The 25229-nt window shown below is 39.2% G+C and overlaps 1 protein-coding gene and 1 pseudogene across 1 annotated transcript in view; one reads left to right on the top strand and one right to left on the bottom strand.

Annotated features, from left to right (window-relative positions):
- Window positions 1-25229, bottom strand: part of LOC110843500 (sex peptide receptor) — a 30267-nt gene that overhangs the window by 3794 nt on the left and 1244 nt on the right. Inside the window, exons 2-10 of the mRNA XM_035847678.1 lie at window positions 14295-15123; window positions 14188-14220; window positions 13300-13383; window positions 13072-13143; window positions 12520-12795; window positions 12191-12366; window positions 12006-12095; window positions 11864-11891; window positions 10846-11735 (exon numbers count right to left, since the gene is read on the bottom strand). Coding sequence (XP_035703571.1) covers window positions 11520-11735; window positions 11864-11891; window positions 12006-12095; window positions 12191-12366; window positions 12520-12795; window positions 13072-13143; window positions 13300-13383; window positions 14188-14220; window positions 14295-14540 — 1221 coding nt within the window. The 5' untranslated portion in view covers window positions 14541-15123 and the 3' untranslated portion in view covers window positions 10846-11519. The remainder of the gene's footprint in view (window positions 1-10845; window positions 11736-11863; window positions 11892-12005; window positions 12096-12190; window positions 12367-12519; window positions 12796-13071; window positions 13144-13299; window positions 13384-14187; window positions 14221-14294; window positions 15124-25229) is intronic.
- Window positions 2598-4154, top strand: LOC110843501 (annotated as a pseudogene).

The following is a 25229-nucleotide window of genomic DNA, read 5'->3' as shown; positions in this document are numbered from 1 at the left end:
GACTCTGCTTAAACTAAGACCAGATGAGCGTAGAACGAGAACGAGAGCGTAGAACACTTTAACGATGACACATATTTGTTTGGATACTGGTTTTACATATACATGCTTGTTAGTTAATGGAGGAGTCATTATTACCACTGAGTCCGATCGGCAACCATGCATTCGTTAAGTTACAATGGATAATAGGCCATTCTAAGCTGTTTTTGAAACGTCCGACAAAAGATCCCTCCATTACAAAGTGTCATTATGAAAACTTTTGTAATAAAATGTTAAACACGCTTAAATCCATAGATGAGAGATTGTGTTGCAGCAGCACTCTATATAGATAGCGCATTTCAGAAGGGAACGGTCAGGGGAGGGGCGGAGCTAAGCAGCAGGTGGCACGTCCTACTCCCACTTTCACCCAAATCTGCGGCAATCTCAAATCATACTCACCTGCTTAAAAATGTTTAGTTTTTTTCATTTCACACGAAAAATGTTAATTAAAATTAACAAAACAAATATTTAAAAGATGAACTGCTTGATTCTAAACGTATTACTTATTACTATTAAAATTCCATAACGTCGTAACATAAATATTCAATGTCTGGATCGTGGCAAACGCATTTTTAGTTAAACAAAACTTCAAACCTTCCCAAGGGTGAGTAATTTTTAAATAAGTCGTCCCAAGAGTCAAAATAATGATGAAATGTTCTTTTTTGCAGTTTATCAATATACTGCCTATTACGTTTACGACACACGGGTCGTGTACCTATCGTGGAGTTTGTGGCTAGGCTGGTTTGTAGATTATTTATTACATACATATAATCAAAAATTGCTCCGCAAAATACCACACCATTTACATGGATTTAATTCTGGTGTAATTTGTATTATTTAGAGAATTGTGACACGCTCTGGGTCGATAAATCCTCCAACTCACCATCCAGCAATGCACCAAAATCCTGCAATTTTTAGCCAGCTTAAATTCATGAAAATTGTGGTGAGAGTTCAATTATGTTTCGTAATTATATATGTCTTTGCTATTAAAGTATTTTCATTCATTTTTTTAGCTTAGCCAATTATTCTTGAAATATTCCATTTTGCTTCAAATCATGAAATCAAATCATGAAATCTAAATTCAATTAAATTAGGCTTCTTTTTTAATACTGACCGAAGCAAGAAAAGATTGAATAATTAATTATCTATAACTGATTATGCTTTCTAGATTGCACCCTTCACCCACCACCCAAACTGGTCGGCCCCTTCCTGATTCAGTTCTGCATAACTGTCAATCTCGTCATTCGCAAGACTTAAACTGACGAATCGTCTCTTGGACTAGTGTGACCACTCAAGGTACCCTGCTCAATCACATTACATGGCAATCCTTGCCATATTCTATTTTATATGCCATTTTAACGTGATAAATTAATTATGCAGGGGTCAAATCTGTCGATCTGGTTGGGCTTGTTGTTTGGAGGTTTAGGAAGGGTTGAAGACCTCCATCGCAGTAACGGTGACAATGTAATGAACATGAAGTATGTACATGTATGATTTGCATTACAAATTGGTGCATCGTTATTTTGCAGAAAAATGGTTCATTATTATGCATTTTCCGGGTGTCAAAATGTGCGTGAGGACAAAAATATTAAATTTTTCACGTTCCCTTCAGATATTAATAGGTAACGTCATGTATAATTGGTGCTGAAAATTGATGTGCTATTTCTAAATTTCTGTATTACGAACTTTAGATGTTTATTATGGTGCACAAATTTGCGTCAACCACTTCCAGTCCCCCGACATTCTTCCAACTGGAAAACTAGCGCCAACCGCTGTTCCAATCAAAATTACAATTAATGCGCCTAGGCCTGCCTTGTCAAATAGTAACATTGGAAATTTACAAAATCAATCGACTTCTACAACCGTAGTAGGTAAATATCGCACCCCTGCCAAATTACACTGCTCGTCATAAGTGATCGCCAAACTCCGTGCAGCAACTTTGACCTCATGTTTCTCTACAAATACGCGGTATAATGGATTATTATTTTTTCATTTTGAAGGTAATTATAGAAATTACTTTGATTAATTATAGAAATAATTGACTTACCTGCAATTATTTCCATGATAGTGCAATAAAATTGGATTTTGGCGATGACTTTTGGCAATTCCGTTTTGGGATTTGGCCAGCCTTTCTTTCCCAAAAATGTTATTTTTAAAGTTTTAGGAAAAATTTTTCTACAGCTCTTTGCTAACTAATTTGCCTTCAAAATGAAAAAATAATAATTGGATTATACCGCGTATTTGTAGAGAAACATGAGGTCAAAGTTGCTGCACGGAGTTTGGCGATCACTTATGACGAGCAGTGTATATTATTTATGTTTGTCTAAATTTAATTGCAACTTCTCTTCCCTAGAATATTCAAATTCTGCTGGACAAAATTAAGCTACGGGATATGGAAATCGCAAAGCTTAAACATCAGATTACGAAGCTCACGACCGAAAATAAGAGACTGACCACTAAATTTATGAAAATTAAGACTACCATAACACTTGTGATGATTTCTAGTCATTTTGCAAAGTCACCAAGTATGGCGGCCTTCATGCTGATGCAGTTCAATCGATATGATAACCTTCATAGCAACGCCCATTACTCTCCTCTTGAGCAGACAATTTGCATTTCGATCCTACACTCATGCAAACAAAACGGATACAGGTAGATTTGCTTAATCTTACTCGCCAAGGGACAGCACTTTTGTGCTTATTTGTTTTCCCATTTAATCTTTTAGAACACTGCAAAATCCTGCTGGTCTATGCAAAAGATGAGAAACGTGTCGGCAAAGGATCGTCAACTGGTGATACCATTACGACATTAGATTTTAACGACTCTGTCCATGAAAACATGTTCTGGGCCTGTTCAGTTTCCGGGCTACTGAACCTGAGAGAATACGTTCCCATTCTTAGCTCTTATTGTTCTAAAAAATAATCGAATGACAATTGTGAAAAGGTAAAATTGATTAATACCGATTTGCTATATTTATGTATTATATGTACTTCTCGCGCCCACAATATTTACAAAGTTACTATGTATTTAGAATTGAAGGAGAAACAGATCCTTCGGTGGTGCTTCCTTGACTTCACCAAGGTGTTGCTGACAATGAAGATTTCCTTGTCGCTGCAAGACAGGATCGCTATGAACGGAACATGACGCAACATTTACGTCAGCAGCAGGACGAAGCCTACTTACAAAGTTTAAAAGCTGATCAGGAAAAGGAGAAACGAAAGAAGGAGGAATTAAAGAAATTACAAGAAGAAGAAATGGAAAAACAACGAAAAATCGACAAAGAAATTCAACATATTGAGGTGTATGTGTATTGTAAGTCTTATTATTAAGTAGTTAGTTCTGGAATAACAAATATCCTATGTCTAATCCGTTTAATATGTCGTACAAAAATTAAACTTTTTGTTTTCTTTCTACAGGATATTAAACGGCAGAAAAAGGAAGCTGGTGAAGCACTGAAGATGGAACCTTCAGCCGATCATCCCGATACTATCCGGACCATAATTAAACTTCCAAATTTTACAAGATCGGAACGACGTTTTCTAAAAACAGATTAATTATCAGTAGTTATTTATTCTTTATTTATACCTCTTCTCTTCATGAAAATAATACTAATGAATTTACTTTCGACTAATACTTCTTTGCTTAATTTAGCATCTCTACCAGTTTGTCTCTAGTCAAGCCGAAGCACCAAACAATTTTGATATCGCCACAAACTTCCCCAAGCTCAGTCTTCCTTGCAAGACGACGTCCAAAAGCAATCCAACTCCTCCGACTTCATGGACGTTCGATTAGGAAAAATTGAAATGTTGTTTGTATATGATTTATAATCATAGTTTATTAGTTTTAATCATCGTAATAGCTTAATCGTCACCTCAATCCCTGATATCTCAATTAATTATTCTAACAACTCATTTTATAGTCATTTTAATTTCGGTTTGGTGCGTAATTTTATTGCTCGTAAAATCAATCCCAATTTTTATCACAGAGAATATTTATTAGATATTCTCTTCGTGTCGTCGTATGTTATTAGTAAGATCAAATCTTGAAACGTATTGTATTGTATCCAGCATGTTGTTTTTAGAATTAAACTATTTATTTAATTTTTAAAGCTCCTCCAAGATTCGAACAATTGCATAATTTATTTTACTGCATGAGAAAGTTTGTCAACAAGTCTCATATTTACCAAATTCTCATGTTGCCCTGAAAGTGGGCTGTAACTTTCGGGCAGTTTTGCCCGAAAGTGCAGCCCCTTTTTTTATCATGGCAAGAATACAACTGCCTGTTCCATGTAGACTGCGGCTCTCTATCCCTCTTCCCTGCTTAAATCTAGGGTTTGGAGTTGGGAGGAGGACCCGCAGCCTATCCCACCTCGTGTTATTTTTATAGTACACAAGACACGATGCACCACCATGTCCTGGTGAAGTCATTATTTTCATTGAGCATAATTTAACTCTGCTCAACGTTCTCCGCAATGATGAGCCGTGGATTCATTACTGAATGAGAAAAGGATGCGAATAAAGTTGTTCTCATGAGTAAACTTTTGTTGGTGTACTTATGAAGTACATCCAGGTCGACTTTCTGTTTCCTCGGTGAGGGCTCAAACTTTCAAATTTCATTAACCGGGATAGACATCCTTAATTGCCCAATTCTCTCAAATTAACTTCCGCTCCACTTGCTCGGTCGAGATGAAGACTTATTAGAATTTGAAGAAAGGTAATCCCGAGCAAAGTAGAGTCATCCATGTCAGGGTGCCAACAGAATCTACATTTGCAGGGGCAGTGGCACAGAAGAACATGCATTCTTGGTAATTGGTGGCAACGACTGGTATGGCGGTAGGTCGGAGAGAATGACAACCAAGAAACTTATGGAAAAGAGACTGCATAAGTGATATTAACTGCAGAGAAAGTAATTACCAAGGAACATCTCTTCTCAGTTGGTGCAATATCAATTTTCTCACTGCGAAATCCAGTTATAGTCGAGAATTTGATGAAGTGAAAGCTTGCGGTGTTGTGGTTGGAGCAGAAATCTCAACATTTACAAGGATTGGGTGGAAAAAGATAAATATTCTCCAATTTGAGACTCCCAACTCCTGTGATAGAATTGACGGTTGTTTGCCTTTCTCAATGTCACCTCCAAATTTTCTCCTCCACGTTCAGCGTGATAACCTAATGGGCTTGTTAATCCTGTGCAAAGAGATCTACTCTACGGCGGATATTTGCACATTCTTCCTCTCCCAAAATCATCTTTTCCTTGTGCGGTTGATTAAAAAACCACATCGTGCGTTGATCTTTGGTTGGTTTGTTCGAATTTCTCGAATGAGGGGTTACAGAGCAGATGTTGGACGTGGTATGCACGTCAAAGTTCGTCACTAACAGCTAATAATTTGGCATATGTGAGATTGAATTGTGATAACAGACGAGCGTGATACATTGACACCTAAAAACTCTGCAACTCTGTGCACTGCGGGGTTTCTCCTGTGTACACTTTCTGCAAACATTTGGATTCGGTAAGTAAATGGAGGTTAGGTAATGAACTCATGGGCGGGCAGCAGATTTACGGGAGCGGAGAACTCAGTTTCCAATTCCAGCGCAATTATTCGGCTTGGTGAGTACGGCAATGAAACTACCACACCATTACTTCATGACATCTGCATTCTATGTGTGCCCACACATTGAAGGAAACCAAGTATTCCGCCGTGGCTCGTAAATACGTAATTTCACTTTTCACCTTCTCCGTGACTTGAGGGGCATTATTCCCAGCTCACACGATTCAGCTAGATAAAGACAACCATGGACATGCAGCCACGTTGAGATGACTTTCGAAAACCCGATAGTTTTAGTGGTTGTGAGACAGGCTGTTGTTTCCTGGGTATGTCTCCCTCCTGCCTTGGGTTTTCCGAGGTCGTTTGAGTAGGCATGGTATATATTTATACACACACACACATGTATTCAACATGTCATGCTAACAACCTCTTAGCTCCTTATTTTATATAAACTCTCATGTAAAATGATAACCGCAGCCTGTTATGCACCACCCAACGATACGAAGGAGCATGTGATATCATGTGGAAATCCTTACCAAATAGGGATTTGTTTCCTTGCAAAGAATTCAACTAATCTCCAATTGTTCTCGCAGCAGCAGGAGGATCAGACAACCCAAGAGCCAACCGGACTTGTGCTCATCTCATCCTTACTTTCACCAAAGAGCGACTCATATAACCACCAACTCGTCCCAGAAGTAAAAGTGAGTTTGTTAGGGAACCAGCGTAGCACACTTGTTAAGGAAATGAGATATCTGCCCCGAAACCAAATTCTGTGGCTGATGTGTGGCCACAGCAGCAGTGTTGAGCTGAGCTGTTGAGTTTTGTTGGAGAGAGAGAGGAGAAAGCGATAATAGTGCTAAACCGATGTCCGGCTATTCAGTCACTGAATATGAACGCTGGGGCTTTTCGGTGAGGACATAATAGGCGAAAGCTACCACGAGCAATAAATGGAACACCGGATGAATGCAAAGTCAGCGAAAAGGAGACCGGATAATGACGAGGGCAGATCAAGTTGATACAAACAATGCCATGCCAGTACGCGAATAAAGGAATGTTTGGATATGGTAATTTTCTAAAGCCACCGCTGAACGCTGCCATTCAGCCTCGTGTTCCATCCAAAATTGAGTTTCAGTAATGTTGTACACGTTTTCCTCCTATGAAAGTTGAAACAACTAAATTCACGGACGAACCATAACCAGTCATCCATCTGACTGGAAAAGGCGTGATGAGATGATGATGATGATGATGCCACTACTACGTACTTGTACGGGATAAGTATTTATATAGCTTTCAGTGTATAAATTATTGGGGCAGCAGTCTCGAACTATGTAGATTCTCCCAAACAATGCACACTGTAAATCCATTCAGACACGAAGATGGATTAAATGTTAGACTTTCTGCTGACTTTGCTCAAAGCTGATGTCAATGGCGGCGTGCAAGCAGTGGTGCGATGCAGAACAGGGACAAATTTGTTGACTTTACTCAAAATTACAGGGCAAATGAGTGTATATTAGTTTTACATTCAGACAACTTCTCTCTGTAGTCTGTGCCTCTCTGATCCTTGAAGCCCAGCCTACGTAGTTAAATATACACATCAGCGTACATAGTACGTACGATCTGTGGATGTTTTGAGCGACCTTTGATCTTCCAACTTCATTTGCTCTGGCTTTAATATAACATTTAGCTTGTTGGCTTCTGTTTTATTAACTGGTGCGAATTCTACACCGCTGGGTTGTCTTTGCTCCATTGAACAGGAGCTCAAAGGAAGAGGCAGGAAAATAAATAGCCAACAATCAGTAAACAATAACACCAAGGAGCTCTGGTAGTTTCATTTGGATCCAATTCCACATAAATCAAAAAGGAATGCAATAAATTTACCTTATTCGGTTTGCAATGAAATGACCAAGTAATTGTGTTTTGTGTAGCTTTTGGCTGCTCACACTTTCCCTCACTACACGATGGAATATAAATACTTAATTCTCATCGATTCCTACAAGTGCAAGATTTGTAAAGTGACATTGAGTTGAAATTTCACCAACAAAGTTGAAGCATGAATTATCCTATCTACCATTCATGGCTGTCATTCATATCTTGTATTTGCCCATTTTGTTGACAACGGCAAGAGGGCACTCATTTAAGAATATGAGCAAAAGTAATTAAACAAGAGTTGTTCCAATATAATTCGAAATTGTATCATCACGCAAAGCAATCAATGAGGGATTTCACGTCAAGTTCGTAATCTACGTAACTGCGTTAGGTTTGTAAGTTTACACACTCTCGACGTGAGTTGACTTTGTAAACATTTTCGTAAACATTTTTTAGTAAAAAAAGATATCGCATATAAAACGTCATCAAAATGTTGCTAGCCAACTTTATCCAAGCTTACACCAAATGACATGTAATTATTTTTGAATTTTTTTGCCTAAAATATCAGTTTTTCAGGAATTACACAGCCATTTCTTATGTCACAAAATTCTATAATATACCAAAATGATTGTATGATCAAGACCGATCGATTGATACCCCTCTGGATGAAGTGTGTCAATTTAGCCCAGATTTGACATTTGGGGGCTGGTCGGATAGCGACCAATATTTTCGGCTGGCAGAAATCTTTTGTTAAATAATTAAATTAATTTGCATGTTGACGGGACGAGATCACAAACAAATTACAATAGACAATTCGTCTCTAAGACAATTTCAACCGAAAATTCAGATCTCAAACACTCGAATTATTTACGAACTTTTGTTTACGAACCAAAAACATGCGTTTGAAGTGCGTAAGTTTCGTAAAAGTTCGTAAGTCAATTTTCCTTAGAAATGTGTGTAAAAGTTCGTAAAAGTTTGTAAGCTTACAAACCTTACGCAGTTACGAAGGTTACAAACTTTGACGTGAGTTCCCTCGATGAAAACAATCCATAATTTCGAGATTAAATTAACAGTTCAAACTTGAGGGAGTAAGATTTAAAGAGTGATCAATAATAATGATTCTGTTGATTTATAAAAAATGCAATTCAGTTGATCAACTTTCCTAACGTTTACAACAAGTGAATTGTAAAATAGCCGGCAGTTACGTTGCGAAATAGCCAAAAGGAGAAGACTCCATAATGGAGAAAGCTTTTGCCTATAAAGAAAAAACATGGGATTTTGGGAAGTTGCGTCGGAGTGAAAACTCAAAGTGCGGTGTATAATCATTCCAAAGAGCGTTGCGCATCGATGTCACTTCACTCTCACTTCAGCCGTTCAAGTCGAAAATGAAGAAAACGTGGGCATGGTTAAATCATGTCACTTTAATGCGAAACGAAATGGGATTGAGCCGACTGAAAGTAATTCCAGTCTGCTTTCCTATTTTATACAGTTTGTGCTTTTTCCTGTCGATTTTACTCACGACCGACTACAGCTTACTCACAACTCCAGTCTGAGCAGAAAAGACAACTAACACGGCACCACCACTGGTCACCAGCATCACGGGGAAAGCAGCTTTCCAACTTTTGAACTATTGAATAGTTCAATCCCGTTAAGTTCCACCCGTTGATAGATTCAATTATCATCCGGGTGGCTGCATAGCGACGATGCGAAAATGTCGCAGTTGGTTGTTTGCTTTGAAAAAGAAGAGTTTCGCAATTTATTATTGTCAAATATCTCCGTCTACTTACGTAAAAGAAGGTAAAAGCTAAGATATTTTGGTAATTACGTTTAGGATGCATTGTAAACAAGAATAAATGAAACGGATGATGAACTGAGCAAAGTCTGGAAGCAATTCTTTAGTAACCAAACCAAGTTGTATAATTAATCGACCAAGCAGTTTGAATTGAACCCTTAATTTTTGGGTCATCTCATTTCCTGCCCCACATAAACCTAATCCGAAATGCAAACGGTGTAGTTATTGTGGCTGTATTCATCCCACTGTGAAATCACTCTGGATTTCCGGTCCATTGTGTCGGTACGTGGTTTGTGGAGGCTGGAGAAATCTATTCCCTCGTTCAGGTTTTAGACTTGATATCAACAAAGGCGAAAGATATCTCTAAACGGGAACATTCTTAAAGTATCAAAATTAATTTCATGAGACACAAAACGCAATCATATTTCTGGGCCAAAAATATCAATGTACCTCTTAAATTTCGACTGTCAGTATGGAATGAAGTGTTCTGCAGAATTATAAATTATCTCTTGGACTTTATTCCTATTCCTGACTGAACCAAGCATTGTTGTCAAAAGTCGGATATGGCGCCAGTTTGAGTCGTCACAAGTCAAAAACAGTGTTCTCAATGAATGATGTGCATATTAGTGAATGGACGGAACGGGTGGTGCATAATGCAGAATCTACGTTGTCAAATGAGCTACTTTATATGTGGCAGAGGGAACATGGAGAGGGCGCAAATGGGGTGAAAGCATTAAAGGTTGACATGAATGTATTGCCTTTCTTTCTCTTCGCACTGTCTCCGAGTGAGAAATTCGCCACGAAAAGAGATCACATCTCATCGTCTCATCTCCAGATTCATTCGAATCACAAGGACGAGTGAGAGTGCAAGCTTTGCTTTCTCCAGATGCCAAATTCTCTGCTTTGTGAATATGCAAATAAGTACGTACTCTTTCAGCACAGACGGCTCCTGTTCCATCTTGAAATGTGAGATGTGATAACGTGAAGTTGAGTCTCGTATCAAAGTCCCAATCGCACATGCATTCTCCGAACGACAATGACAGTAAATGAGTCCTGAGAGTAAAATCCGTTTTTGTCTTTTTCACCCTAGCTGCTCTACCGGGCAGAATAGATGTGTGTCTGAAATTGTTTCCGAGTTCATGCTGGGGAATAAATTATAGGAAGTTGATTGGGGTTTTGGGGAGCGATGTACATATGTTCGTATGCATACGTACATATATGGCATATGGAAATAATATGGATACGGTGTTGCGTATAAGAAAAATTAGCTCAGAATCAGAATGAGGAAATACCTGGATAAATAGCAAGAATGATAATTTGAGGGTATTTGGAAATTGATATTGATTAAAATTTCCGGCATCACCTCATGACCACAAAGAAAACAAACTGATGGGCCTTTTGCTAGCAAAGAACCATTACTCATGTGGCAGTTGGGCTGGTGTTGATGTCATTATTGGCATTACACTTGGTGGTGAAAGACAGGAGAACTGTTTGGTGGTGGTGTCAGCATGCAACCAAAACCATGCAAGTGGGGAGTAGTATAAAGTGTTAGCTTAGTTGGCAGACTTTCACTTTGCATGTCAAACACGACCATGAATGAGAGACTCACCGTTTGTTTGTCGAGCGCATACTTAAGCACGGGAAGGCTAGCACTTTGGTGATGATGACGGTGCAATAATTGATGGCACAAACATTGTATGGCGCTGATGATGAAGAGGGATACACGACGTGGTTCCAAACTCCATTAAAGCGCTGTTGTTCCGTCCACTGCTCTGCAATTTGGTAGCAAACTATGCTGATTGATAGAATCGCGCTCTATCAAAGACTAGTTTTCCGACTGAGGGGATCACTCTTCCCATGGATCAATATCTCATCCTGTTGAAAGTTTTCAAAGTTCTTCATAGAAGTCATGACCATTATGTCTTTATCACTTTCATGCAAGTCCATCTTCTTGGTGGTGGTGGAACCGCGGCTGCTTCTGCTTCTGATACTGCTACTTCTGCTGCCACCCCCGCCATAGCTGTTCTGCCCCTCCTCACCCGTTTTCACGACTGTCACAGGGCTGGAAGAATTCATGTTGGTCACCACTAACTCCACCACGGTCGTCGTCGTTGTGCCAGGCATGTTCTCAACTACTACTACTTTGGAAGGCTCTCCTTCAATTAGGGGAGTGGTGGGAGTAAGTCTTTGGTGGTGGTGGCCCTTTTTCTTGCTTTCACTCGGACACTGGCTCTCATCATGACAGCTCCGCGTGGAAAGCACGGCTCGCATGAAGGGCGTGGATCAGAGAACAGTTTCGTTCGTGCACGTACGGGGCCCATTGACTAGAGAGTATCGCGATGAACCATTTCTCTTCGCCGTGGACCCACCACGGACAAATAGGTCTTTGAACGTCTCTCGAAATTGTCTCGACATCCCGCAATAAATGGCAAAATTGATTGGGTAGCTCACAATGATGAAAAAGTTGAAAAAGAGGATACAGATGTTCACCACGTAGTACTGCAAAGAAATTCGACCCAGAAAAAATTGTCATTTCCACTCAAACCCATTACATTTACACTATAGAAAGAAAGTAGAATGCAGACAGACAGACAGACAGACATGATAAAAATAGAAAGCAGTCTTACGTCAAGAAATTCAAATAATGTGCTCGAACTGTAAACAAATGCGTAATTAATTGTAATTTGTTAAATTTTTATGGCAATGGCAATCATGAAATGATAATCAGATAAACATCTATGATATCAGATAAACAGCGAGTCGACTCACATGATATGGAGCACGGTAAGGACGGCGAGTGGAACTTCAACCAAAAGAAATACTGTGACCACAACAATTAACATAATTGTTGTGGAATTCCTGCAACATGAATGGATTATTTTAGCCCATTTTAGTCGAATGCATGTATGACATGTTTCATGAAATATTGGCATGAATTAAGCAAAATCACTCACGACTCTCTCATTTTCTTGGACTCGCTCGTCTTTTTGTCTTTGAATAGCTGCAGTCGTTTTTGCATTGCTTGCCGCATGGCTCGAAAGAGGAGAAAGTTGAGGACAATGAGTGCAACACATGGGATAAAATGAATAAAGATGACTCGAAACCAGTAGTAAACGTTGAAGTAGACGTCCTATTGGATACACAGCGATTATTGCATTTTGTCACAATCCGTGCGATTCAAAGCCAGAGGCATAGTTTAATTAATTGCTAACTGATTATTTTCTCATGACAATTTGAACTCCTTGATTTAGTAAAAGGGTAAATAATGGATGGATTTACGTACCAGAGTGATGGTGTTCAACCATTGTGCGTGTTCCATGCGACAGACTGGTCTCAACTCCCCTTCCCAAACAATCTCGGTGGTGACGTAAACTCGGTCAAAAAATCTGGTCGACTGGTGGAGAAATGCGACGACGTATATCCAAGTGATGCCTTTGAGCACTCGAGGCATGGTGCACCACGACCGGGCGACGGGTGCATGACAGACGTAAATGTACCGTTGCACTGCCAGTGCCAGAGTCAGCCAGATGGATGCAGTGTGGAAAAAGTTTGGAATCGTCTGAGGACCAAATATTACACAATTTCATTATGAGCAAATCTGCATTATGCAACTAGATGAAGGCGTAGGCATGAGTTATCAATATTCAATTTTAGACGTATGGCTAACGAAATGAGTTTTAATCCAACTGTAAAATTTATCTAAGGCAGCCTCGAAAGTTTGGACTTTGTTACTCGTGGCGTCTCCAAAAATATGAGTGTCAGAAACAGTGAAAAAACAAACAGGTCGTCAATTATAATATCATATCTGTAACAGAGCAGATTGAAAAATACTTTCCTCGTTCATCATGGACCAGGCATAACAAGCTGCTAACGGGTAGAACGGTTTGTAGTGGTTTCCAAAGGTGTACTGTAATAAAGGAACTGCCAATTAAATAATATCGAAAACAGGGTTCCAAAAGTTCTCGTTGCAGTGCAGTGCGGACATAAGAACTTGATACATTATTATCTTCTTAGAATTATTGAATATGTACATAAATGTATAGCTTTCTAAGTAGTTTCTCACCATATAGAGCAGCCAAGGAGCTGGGAAGAGGACTGTCAGCATGTCAGAAATTGCCATTGCCATCAACACTGCATTTGTTGGTGTCTGTTGGTCAGGAAAACGTTTTCAGAAATTTTAGTAATGTAAATAACAGCAGATTAAAGTACACGGAAATATTTAATTTTGACATATGTTGAGATGTATCTGTAAAAGTATGAACGTAAAACGTAGTGGACCTTATCACTAGGTACTAGGTTTCTCTAGCTGAATTAGGAAAACTTATCAGAGGTATCTTACGCAGCTCAATGGACACATGTCAATACCAAGAGAATCAAGTGTTATCGTGATCTGAACCAATACCAACCGGTTGTTTCTGTCTCGAGCAAATTACAAAAAAGATGCACAAAGGTATGCAAGAAATTGGCTATTTAAATATCTTATAAGACGGGACCTGATACTCCATTTATTATTAATGAAGAGTGGAGAAATCCCCACAGAGCAGTTTTATTCGTAAACCACATTTCCCTCAAACGTACACTTAGCATGAATATTTCGTATCTTTCTAAAATTTGGTTAAAGTTGAAGTCTACAAATTTCTAGTCCTCTTACATACATTTTGCCGAAAAACCTCCCTCAGTGAATCTTAGTCTATGTGCTACGGATTGCCGAAACCTGTAATGGTGCCAAGACAAAGGCCAGCCGAGATCATGTTTTTGATCATTAGAATTAGATTGTGATTCCATTTGCTTGTTTATTGCTTTCACTAAACTCATTAGTATCCTTGCCCACTGATGAATTAGTCACGTCCACATCCGCATTTTCTCATACAGCAGGTACCATTTGTACAAATGTGCATCAAATCATTGCTTACCATGCACGGACTACATAAAAACTTATGATATTACTTACACGCATATGTCGTTTCGCCAGCACTACCACGACCTAAGGTGGATATGAATAAAAAATAGCTGATTGTTGGCATTGATGGGATTGGTGCCATGAATGTCAAGACTTACGAGGGTGTTGGCGATGATGGTAATCACGAAAAGAACTGGTACACAGTAGCCGTACAAGGGTTGAGCGTACTCGATGGGGATTTCCGTGGTAATGTTGAGATAGTTCCGAGTCTCATTCCCTTCGAGGAGGAGCGAGGAGTCGTTTCCTTGTGCTGGGCATTCTCCCCCACAGTCAGGTGTCGAGGGAGAGGAAGAGGGGGACAGCCCCAGAACGTTGTTGTCGTCGTCGTCGAATGGAAGGTCCATATCTTGCAATTTGAGTTAAGTGCTTGGGAAGAAATGTCCAAATTTAGCTTTGATAGTCAGTCTATAGGCTGCTAGAAATTATGTAGGTGACGAAAAGAGGAGACAGCACACTCGCTCACTCACACCTCACCCGATGACATTTAACTAATCCACTTACATGTCCTTTTCCTGTCACCAAGTAAGTTACAAATCCTTGTTTAGCATATGCAAACTACAACCACTTTACGCTTATAACCACTTAATCAGCAAATGTCTCTCGCTAAATCCGGCTGTTACAGCCCCACACGTCTTTTGTTGCTCCAATGTTCACCTCCAAAGAGCAACGCCGGGCATGAGGAGGATGGCAAAACTTTGCAAGGAGGGTCAAAAGAGAGGCTATTTGCACATCAATGCTTGGGCATCCACGTACGCACAGGATGGACGATCCGATGACTTTGTGTGGGTAAACCGACTGGCTTTTGGAAAACAACAAAGCAGCGTCTAAGGTGGAAGGAGACAGAAGGAGGCGAGCACTTGAGGAAGTTTAACTTGACGCTAATGGCGTTGATGTGGCCAAACTTCGGTCCAAGATTATTGATGAACTCTGTCGAACAAATAATAATTAAATTAAACGTGTCGGATTCGGTTCATCTTTCTCGAAACCAGATGAAAGCAGATTTTGCTCAAACCCTTTTTCCAACTTTCGTATTATACCATGTGCATAAATATGTTTGGCAGTTTGTTACTTTTGTAAGCAAGCGTAAACTCGGAGAAAGTCACGTTATTGTGAACCAACATAATTGGACAATCTCACTTTACCTCATGCACTCCCCTTGTCATGAGGATGCATGAAATCATTAAAACTTTTTCAACTATTTGTATTGAAGAATTGTAGAATTGAAATTCTGTTAGCCTTATTTTCCGAACCGCTCTAAACAAGTTAAAAGCACTTTGTATGTATACTTAAATTGGGCAATTTGAGATTATTTTGAGTTTTTTTAATGGATTGTCCAATTAATGTCGACTCCATTTGTCATCAATTTTAATCCGATCTAATAACTTGATGCAATTTCGAACTATTTATTTAATTCATCTGGAGTTGTATCCACACAAATCGATACGCATACTTGACTCTTGTCTGGTTTTGACGAGTTAGAAAAAGCAGCAAGTTTATCAGAGTACTAAGAAATGACTAAACCTTAGATGAAATTAATACGTGGATAGGAATCCATACTTTAAAAGCTGATGGCATGAATTTGAATGGTTAATGACTTTTGGGTTTCGATGTTGACTTCCTTCAAAATAATCTACTTTTGGAATGAGCTATAACGAAGAAGATGATGACGACGAGAGAGCAACTACTTTGGTGCCGGTGAGTACGAAATAAGTATTTAGTAAGCATTGAAAGATCTCCAAGGACTCAGTTGCTGGGTTTCAAGTGGGCACTACAAGAACTGCAAGACAATTATGGAAGCTAATTAGCTTCAACCAAGTTTCCTCTCGTATATCACAGCAACCAGAATGTCGATATAGTCCTATTCCCTACGTAGGTTACTTGGAATTAGTCGACTTTCGAGCTTTTAGGTCGAGTGTCACTCTAATCAGCAGAGGCACTCCATAACGAATAAGTCCATAGGCAAGGATTCCAGGAAAGCAGAGTTTGTAGAAAGTACATTGTCGAATTCAGTAAGACGCACGTTGGTAAATATGTCATAGCAAGCTCCCATTTTTTGGATTCAAATGTTTGGCAATAAATCAATACAAACACCAAATTCAATGATAGAACTTGCGCAGATAATTCAATGCACTTGACAAAACAATTTTGCAAAAATGAGTCCGTGGGAGTTTTTTCCCAGACTTGTGTCACGCATTAACTGTGACTTTAACGGTTGAAGCATATTGTGAGAAGACTTATTTTATGCATAAAGCTATGAAGTGAAGCAATATTAATGAAACTTTTCCCCTAAATAACAAGGTGGTCGTTCCCAGACAAGATTCTGACAAGCTCAGGAGGAGCAGAATTGTTCTAGAGTTGAGAAAAGCTGAAATGTCGGGAGAAAGTTCCGAACCAAACTCAGAGCAACAGGTTTTTCTTGCCTTTTTGAATCCTTACTGGGCCGTTTGTGCAGACTTTGTTTGACTTGTCAAACTCAAACACTGGGGGATCTATAAAGAAATATCCACCAATATGACACGGTTGGAAAAGTGCCTCCTCCTCGTGTTTCAGTTAAACCTCATATACTTTCCTTTAGCAACCACATATTTTTTCCATAAAGAATGTAACCTTGTCTCTTGGGCAAAGTCTTTTTTTCCACGTAGTGGAGAACTCAATTTACATACGCTGAGTCAGCCTTCACGGGGCTGTTCCATGCCCATTCATTGGGGAGATGAATACATCCCTGTTTGTGGAACGGAGAAAGTCGACGAGGACTGAAAAGGAGGCGACGACGAGCCGTGTGGGGTATCATGAACACGTTATCGATTACTTTTTCTCTCTTTTTGTTATGGCAGAGTGTTAACCGTCTTATTTGGAGGATTAGCATGAATTTTCCTCCTCTTTGGAGGCATGGAGTAGTAAGAATGTGCTGCCGGGTTGGGATTGATCAAAATACGACCACCATCAGCATATAAATTATAGATAAATGATTTCTGGCTTCAATTTTGGGCACAGAATTTGCAAAATCGTTTCGGGTCGATAAATATAATTAAACGTGACGACGAATTAATTTTAATTGGGGTGGAGTGAAAGCATTCATTTCACATGTCATGCGCCCCATAGTGCTCGGGATTAGGGAGGTTATTACATATTTATGCATTTGGAAAGTGGTTGTTAGATGACCCATTTTCTTGTGGCTTGCGTGCACTGTATGTATGCCAGAAAATACTTGTGAGATATTTGCTACTCGTGGAGAAAGTCGCGATCGTGTTAGTCTTATTTTAATATTACAAATTGTCATATTATGAACAGGGAATTAGAATCCTTGGTTGAGACGAATGCCTATTGTTTAAATAGGCTGCGGGGCTAACTCTGAGTTCGAACTAGGGAAGTTGGGAATTTGAATCCTAGTCAACTCAATATTTTTGCAATGTTAACTCGTCATGTTATGTAGAAACACTTCATTAATGGAACCAAACGTTAAATTATTATTTGCCAATAGTTTTTCACGCAAGGCTGATGAAATCTAACGTTAAAATTGTTAGAATGGTCAACCCATATGTATCACGCGTCTGGTGTACATATAGCATTCCTGCACTATAGTGAGGTAAATAAACTTGAATAAAAGTAGCAAAACCAAACCACAGAATAGGGGCAAACTAGGAACGAGAGGAATACGAGCATATGCACGTAATATGTCTCAACAGTATGATTATTATGGCAGAAATATGTTATTAATTGGTCTGGAGTAGTCCATTGTAACATGAGAGGTTGCTACTTCCAGTTCTTTAGATTTAGTCCTATCCTTGTTACAATACCACAAATATTATCCGACTTGCAATTGTGCTGGAGAGCAGGTAGTGGAATTAGAGGGGAATTAGGAGCTAGTTTTGTGGTTTTCATCAAACATAGTGCTGCTGCTGCTGGTGGTGAAGACTTGGGAGATGAAGCGAGAACAAATCCATCATTCATGAGGCTTCAATTTCCAAACGCAACGCTGCCAACTAAGCAAAACCACACGCGCGGACGACAGCCAGCCAGGCAGCAGGCTACATAAATATATAGTCATCCGACCACTTCAGATTTCAGGAAAAATTCGCTGATCGATGTTCAAGGTTAGGATTACGTAAGTAAGTAAGTAATTCATTCTTCAGGATTTTCTACTCAAGCGACGGCCACACACATTTCCTTCCTTTCTCTGATTTCACGTAGGGGGAAAGGAGAAGCGATTTGCGGACTATTTTGTGCCTTAGCCCACGGAAGACGAGGTAGGCTTAAATGATACGAGAGATTGTTGCTGACTACTGGATACTCCGCTATCAGTCGTGTCGTGTGTTGTCTCCTCCTTTCTCCTTGATTTAAATGGATGGTGCGTAAGTGCAGCAGCGGGTGTTGCTTTTTCCAGTTTGTGCTAAGTGATGTGGTAAAACTCTAACTTTCTGACGAGATGACGCTGATTCGAAAATTTAACCTTGAAACCTCCTCCTTGTTATATTCCTGGCCTCATTGACGTGACAAACTGATGGGCGCCGATCATGATTCCGTATAGGTGGAACATGCTGGTGTATACCTACATAGGTTTTGATACAAGATAGCTGCGAGGAAAGGAGATGGATGACTTGGTCCTCTAATTATTTAAAGACTGTAACTTGGGGTAGACAAAGTTTGCATTCACACTTTGAGAAAACATGCACCATGCACAACTTTCCTAAATGCGTTTATTGCTTCAAAAGAAAATCTTTTTGATTTGATTTGCAACTCAAAAATTGCTCAAAAACTTTGGTTGTTTAATAAGTTAACAAAACTTTGTACTTTGCCAGATTTAATCCATTGCCTTTGATGTTGAGATTTGCTTCATCAAATTGTTCATAAATTAATAACATCATTTTTTATATATCGATCCAGAGCTTCACTTGATTTTCAAGTGGAAACAACTCGGTATTAAAATTGAGTCGAGTCATAATGAAAGATCCCATTATGATATGAATTCTCAATTTTGTAACGAGCCCAGAAAAAGTCAAGTAAATCTAGCAAAAATGAAGTGCGCTCGCAAAGTATGCCTCGAGCATTTCACTCGACAAAATCGGATTATATGTAGTAAATACGACATACAGAGTATACATATATACACATTTATAGATAGCAAACTCGTCCTGGTAACATTTCGTGGAGAAGAAAATAAAATAAAACAAGCTGACAGGTTTTTTTTCTTAGAACTTATTAGATTGGAGTTTGAGAGTCTCGAAAGTAGTATTCTTCGTTTGTGGCAATGTGTTGCTGATGGAGGAAAATGTGAATTTGGGAGGCACGAGGGAATGACATATCTTGCAATCAGTTAATTTGCTCCACAAAGTTATCAAAAAATTAAAAGTTTAATTTTGGCCGTATGTTCTCATCTGTCTTGACAACATGGAGTATCACAATCCACCCACGTCAACCACCGCAAGTAAGTAAATATGGTACGTGAAAGCAAGAAACATGACAAGGTTGGGGGACAAGGTGTCCCATTATGTGTGCTCAGCAGTACATAGCACGGAGCTCTAGAGAGGAGAAAGTTTGACGAAAGCAATGGAGAACACGACCACTGAGGAGCAGTGAACACACGCTGAATTATCTACTTTTGCTTCACCCGGTTACATATTACCGTACTAACTGTGAATTAGGATTTGTACCAAAATTAAGAGGCTGCCCACTGTTCCCAGTGACATGTTTCGTGTCAAATCATAATTTGAAATGAGACTGGCCTCCGTTTAATATTGCATCTGCTGGCTCAGTCGACAAGATGGATGGGCAGCGTACTTGGATGATCGCCTCGACATATTATTTGATAACCACTTCAGCAAGAGAGGAAACCCATCTAGCCACTTGTACTACTGCTCAGTGGTCAGGCCAAAGTGGTCCAAAATTTCTGGAAAGAATGGGATTTTCAGAGAGAGGATTCACTGGTGAGCCGAATGGACATTGTTTAAGTCCCATCATGTCCATGTACAGATAAAGGCGCATCTTTCGCCCCGGAACAAGTAGAAATGTGAGCATGTACGTGACATAAAACGAGCATTGCACTGTGCATTGTCCTCTCAATCGCTCCCATGTTTCGTTATCCTTGGAAAATGGGCAAGCATGGGAACAAAATTGGTGAAAGTACACATTTCGGAAAACTTAAATACTTATTTGGTCATAAAATGACCCTTGAGGATTACAAATGGAATGGCTAAAGAGGAATAAAAGTGACCCAAAAATTTCTAAATTGACCTAAGGTATGCTCTGCGAGAAAGAGCTGGTGGACCATTTTCCTCCTCCAACTCGTCGTCCTCGTCGTCATTGCAATCGTAAAGTGTTGTGTTTTTATGTATTTTTCTTTCTCCTCATGTTCTCATCAAGCAAAGCCTTTGTTGACGTACGAACACTAAATTTTTTTGTTCCACTAAAACAGACCACTTACTGACACAAAACAGAGTCTGTTAGTCCGTCAGGCCCTGGAGACAGCAGCAGGTTACACAAGTCGGAGAAATTGAAACTGGACGACGACGTGGAAAATGAAGCAGCAGAAGTTATAACACTGAGAAGGACAACAAGATTGCGCAGCAGGCATTCCAATTATTTCCATCCTTCTTGTGTCTGTGTGCGTGTGTTTGCCAACTAATAAGTGTTTGTAACTGGCTGACTAACCCTTCAAGAGACCTTCCAGCCGGAAAATAAAATTTGTGACATTGTGCCAATTATTTAGTTTATACGACTCGTTCTGCTTAAACATGGTTTTTGAGCAACAATTTCTCATGCACGTATGTACCTCCTTACTTCCAAGTATTTAGGAGATATCTACGTGCATGGGACCTTGTAGACTGTCATGTTTGCTGTTGAACCGAGTGATGCATTTTATCATGACTAAAACTCCTCCAAAAACGACAAAAGCTTCCAACATTTGTCGAGATTTATCCAGTTATGCGGAGACATGCGATTTTCACTTCGTTAGAGCTTTCCTGATTTTGGCGAGAAAACAAAATGTCGTTTGAAATTAAAAATTCTCTTGTTTAACTTGTAAATTTATTGACTCGAATGTATTCAACTTTATAAAGTCACCAAACTTTACTCTACATTGTTTGACGGGGGAATTTATGGGGACCTGCAGGCGAGCGTGTCTTTGCTTGTTATCTACGAATAAAGTAAGAATGAAATTCTCTCTTGGCCAAATTTACTTCCTACAACATGCATGTGCATATCTGTACATGTTCCCATTCAGCCAGGAACATTGGCTTTCAATGTAAATATGTTACATTCATATTGATCGTTTCGCATAAAAATGCAATATGGACCTGTGCTGAGTGAGTGAGTGAGCGTTTTGTAGTCGTCGGAGTTTCAGGCCTCGTCGTCGTCTCATCTCGAAGCCAATGTACCGTTTCCTCCAAACTGCTATGCATAGCATGAAGTGGTTTATGCGACTAAACTGAGGGAGCAGATTAGGATGCAATGTAAGGAACAATAAACAGAAGTCATGTTCTGCAGCAGCAGAAGAAGCAAACGTTACGTTGGAGTCAAATCTAGCAGCAGTAACGCCGTGCTTCCAGTGTCTGTGTAAATGTACGTCGGTCGTAAAATAGTTCAATAAAATCAGCCTCCCATAAGCAAGGTACGTCCATCACCACCATGTGTCAATCCTTTTCCAGATCTCCTTTGTATCAAAATTGCTCTCAACATGGAGTAACCAGCCATTCAAGTAATGACCAGACATAGAAAGGAAGGCCATCATCCGCAAATTTATCCTCCAACATCGTCCTATGTACATCTGCATGCATTCATCACCCACTCAACATTCAGCCACCTCAGTTTACTTTGAACAATTCGTTCGCCAAACAGTTGACCAGGATGACTTGACACTTGTTCATGTTCATATGTATGCATGGAGAACTGAGAAAAACATGGTGAGAATTAAATATCGAGTAGTCTGGTGGATGGTTGTTTGAGATTAAACAAATACGATTTCTGTGAATCGTGCAGTTTCATGAGGAGCTAAAAATGAGCTAACATTCCTTGAACTCGGAACAAGTTGTTTAGCTCACGCCCCAAACTAAATTCCAGAAGACAAACTGACGAAGACTTTGAATTTGCAAACAAGAATCCAAAAAATGTGGTGTGTGTGAATCAGAATCGGACTGGGACACGTTTCTTGACGGGAAGGGAGGAATGTGAATGCGTCTCAAATTTCACACATCACACCACAAATAACAATTGTGAAGGAAGGATTTCTCAATTGTATAAAGAATGAAGTGGATACATAAATATGTCAGGCAGCCAGCTCAGCCATGTCGTAGTGACAACAACACCATGCTGAACTTTGGATTTCTCTGCACATCTTCCACTTTCACGGCGGATGATGAACTAACATCCGGTTCCGACTGAATTGCAATACTGTTATTGCGATTTTTCGACATATTCTGATTTGCGAGTTCATGCAGTCATGAATCAGTTGTAAATCCAACGCCAAGCCAAATTCCCAGCGGGATTAAATGATAAAAATGAAACAATTTTCTGTATGGACTCATGTGGGAATATTGAAGCACACCAGATCGCACCATCGCTGCCATATGGAAACATTCTCAAGCGAGGATATCGACTACTTTTATTATTTCTTATTGTTCGAGAAATGCCTGAATTCGATTTTTCCATATGCTTCTTTGAACATTACAATCGGATTGGAAACGCCTCTGGCATTTGAATATATGTAACCTATTTTTTCTTATTAACACTTTGTAGTAAAAAAGAAACTGCTAGGAATAAGGAAATGTTGTTCAATTTCAGTTGGTTGAGACTGTTTGAAAAAAAGCCTCTCAAAATCCCAATACTTTCACCACCACTTACTGCTTGTAGGAGAAAGTTAATTATTGGCTTTAGCACTGTCTCCATAAGTGTAGGTACGTATAGCCCAACGTAATAAAAAAGACAAGGGCAGCCCCTATAAATATATAATATTTAATAGTCTAGTCTTCCCAACGATGTAACGCGTACCATGTTCCATGAAGCAAGACATGTTGAGAGTAAGTTGCTTTATTCATTTTGTTTGTAATTCCTTTAAAAGTTTAACGCCGCTTAAAAAGGGCTGAAGAAGAAACCAAGTCCTTAAATATTTTCAACTTTCTTCGCTTGTGCAACCTTCAAATAATTGACATGGGAGAAAGTTTGTGCCACTTTTTGTTTTCTACGTAGCATAATCAACAGGCAGGCTGACGAGTGGGCCGTTGGTGTGAAGTTGAAATTGCCGAAAGCTACTTGTAATTAATCATCAAATTACATATTCATCTGAAAAACTTTTGTCACATCCGTTGTGTCCAATTTACCGACACACGCAGGGCGTTGGTCGGTTGGCAGTCAGTCATATGACTTGTTTCAAAAGAGAATCCTGTATTCATGACGGGTCGACAAATCTACTGACGAATTTTGTGTCTAAATCGAAATGACTTGACGCAAATGTAAAAAGAGCTTTACGTCAGCGTATTTTCCGCCCTTTTATAAAAATGAGCAACAACTATAGAAGAACATGTTAAATAAATTTATTACATAAGAATCCCAAGAATTTTAATTGGCTATTTATTTTATTTACTTTTAAACCGAGGGCTGTTTTTACCACCCACTACTCGATACCCAAATAATGCTCTGTTGAGATTGACTTTGTACAAAAAATCATGGCATGAAATGAGTCCTCCGCAAATTCGATTTTAACGAGTTGAATTTGATTATATAAACTGGTATTTCCACATTTTCCGCCCAGCTTACTAAATTTTGTACGTGAAAACTTCATTTCTTATCCTCAACCATATTTGTCCTGCATGTGTAGGCAGCTTGACCACCCGGAACTACCAAATATTATTATTACTCAATGGCACACATCTACATACCATCCTACATGCATCCAAATGTAACATCCTGAAAAATTGAAACAATGAAATGAATCCTTCTGCTGAGAGGCAAAAGTGCAAAAATGTAAAAGAAAACAAAGACTGGAAAATAAAGTCGTACGCAGAATTGAGCAATGAAATGTTGTACTGATCCTGATGTAAAGTGAGACCATTTGATTTGGATCAAATAACTGGTGGTGTTGGGTTGGCTATGAAAGTACGTACGCCGTATATCCCGAGGAGTGTAATCATCTCCACGCCAACTCCATTTGGCTGCGTCTTTTACTTTCATTTCTGACAAGGAAAAGGTTTTCTTTGGCTTTGCCTCCCAGCCATGTTTCAATATTGGAAAAGACCAACTGCCATTGACTGCAGTGAGGAAACGAAATGAAGTCACGCCTCTCCGAACGTATCGATAAAGTTAAAATGTACAAGCTACATATTGTATTTTTTGCAAGCATCATGCATTTATATCCAACTATTTAAATGTAATCAATAAATGGTTGCAAATTACCAACAAACTGTTGAAATTAGATTTAGATGGATATTACAGATTGTCCCAATGAAGATTGGATGGGTGAATGAATGACTACCGACCTTTTTGTAGCTAAATCATGTACACGTAGAAATTTTACGGTTATTTTATTGCTAACAGATTTAAACTCGTTTATTAAAAATTTATTTGTCAAATAGTGACGACGGTATATGGAAATTGGATAACCACAAGAATATAAATATGCAATTTAAAAGTAAATTATTGGTTATTCAAGTTCCATATAGAATACCGTCAGTGTACAATCATTTACAAAAATCAATCACAATTACGGTTTAATTGGATTTCAAATAAAATGCAAGCCTTAACCATCATGCTATTTGCCTACGTTTTTCTAAAATAAATACGAATAAGCAGAACAGCAGGGGCATAATAAATGATCGATGAGTGTGGCTATTTGCATGCAACATCTATTTGCTTTTGCAGTTGGTTCATTTTCCTGTAGTAAATCAACACCAACGGGACAACATTATAGATTTCTTATGGGAAAACAGTGTACGTATCTAGGATAAACTTTCGAATTACAAAATTGGAGAGAGATACTGCGGTTCTGACCCTGCTGGTAACTTTTATGGCGAATTCGTGTCGAGAGTGGTCTTTCGCTATTCCTC

This window comes from Folsomia candida, unplaced genomic scaffold (genome assembly GCF_002217175.1).
Source record: "Folsomia candida strain VU population unplaced genomic scaffold, ASM221717v1 Fcan01_Sc002, whole genome shotgun sequence".
In the NCBI taxonomy this organism is placed as follows: Eukaryota; Metazoa; Arthropoda; class Collembola; order Entomobryomorpha; family Isotomidae; genus Folsomia; species Folsomia candida.
This window is presented reverse-complemented; position numbering and strand designations above follow the sequence as displayed.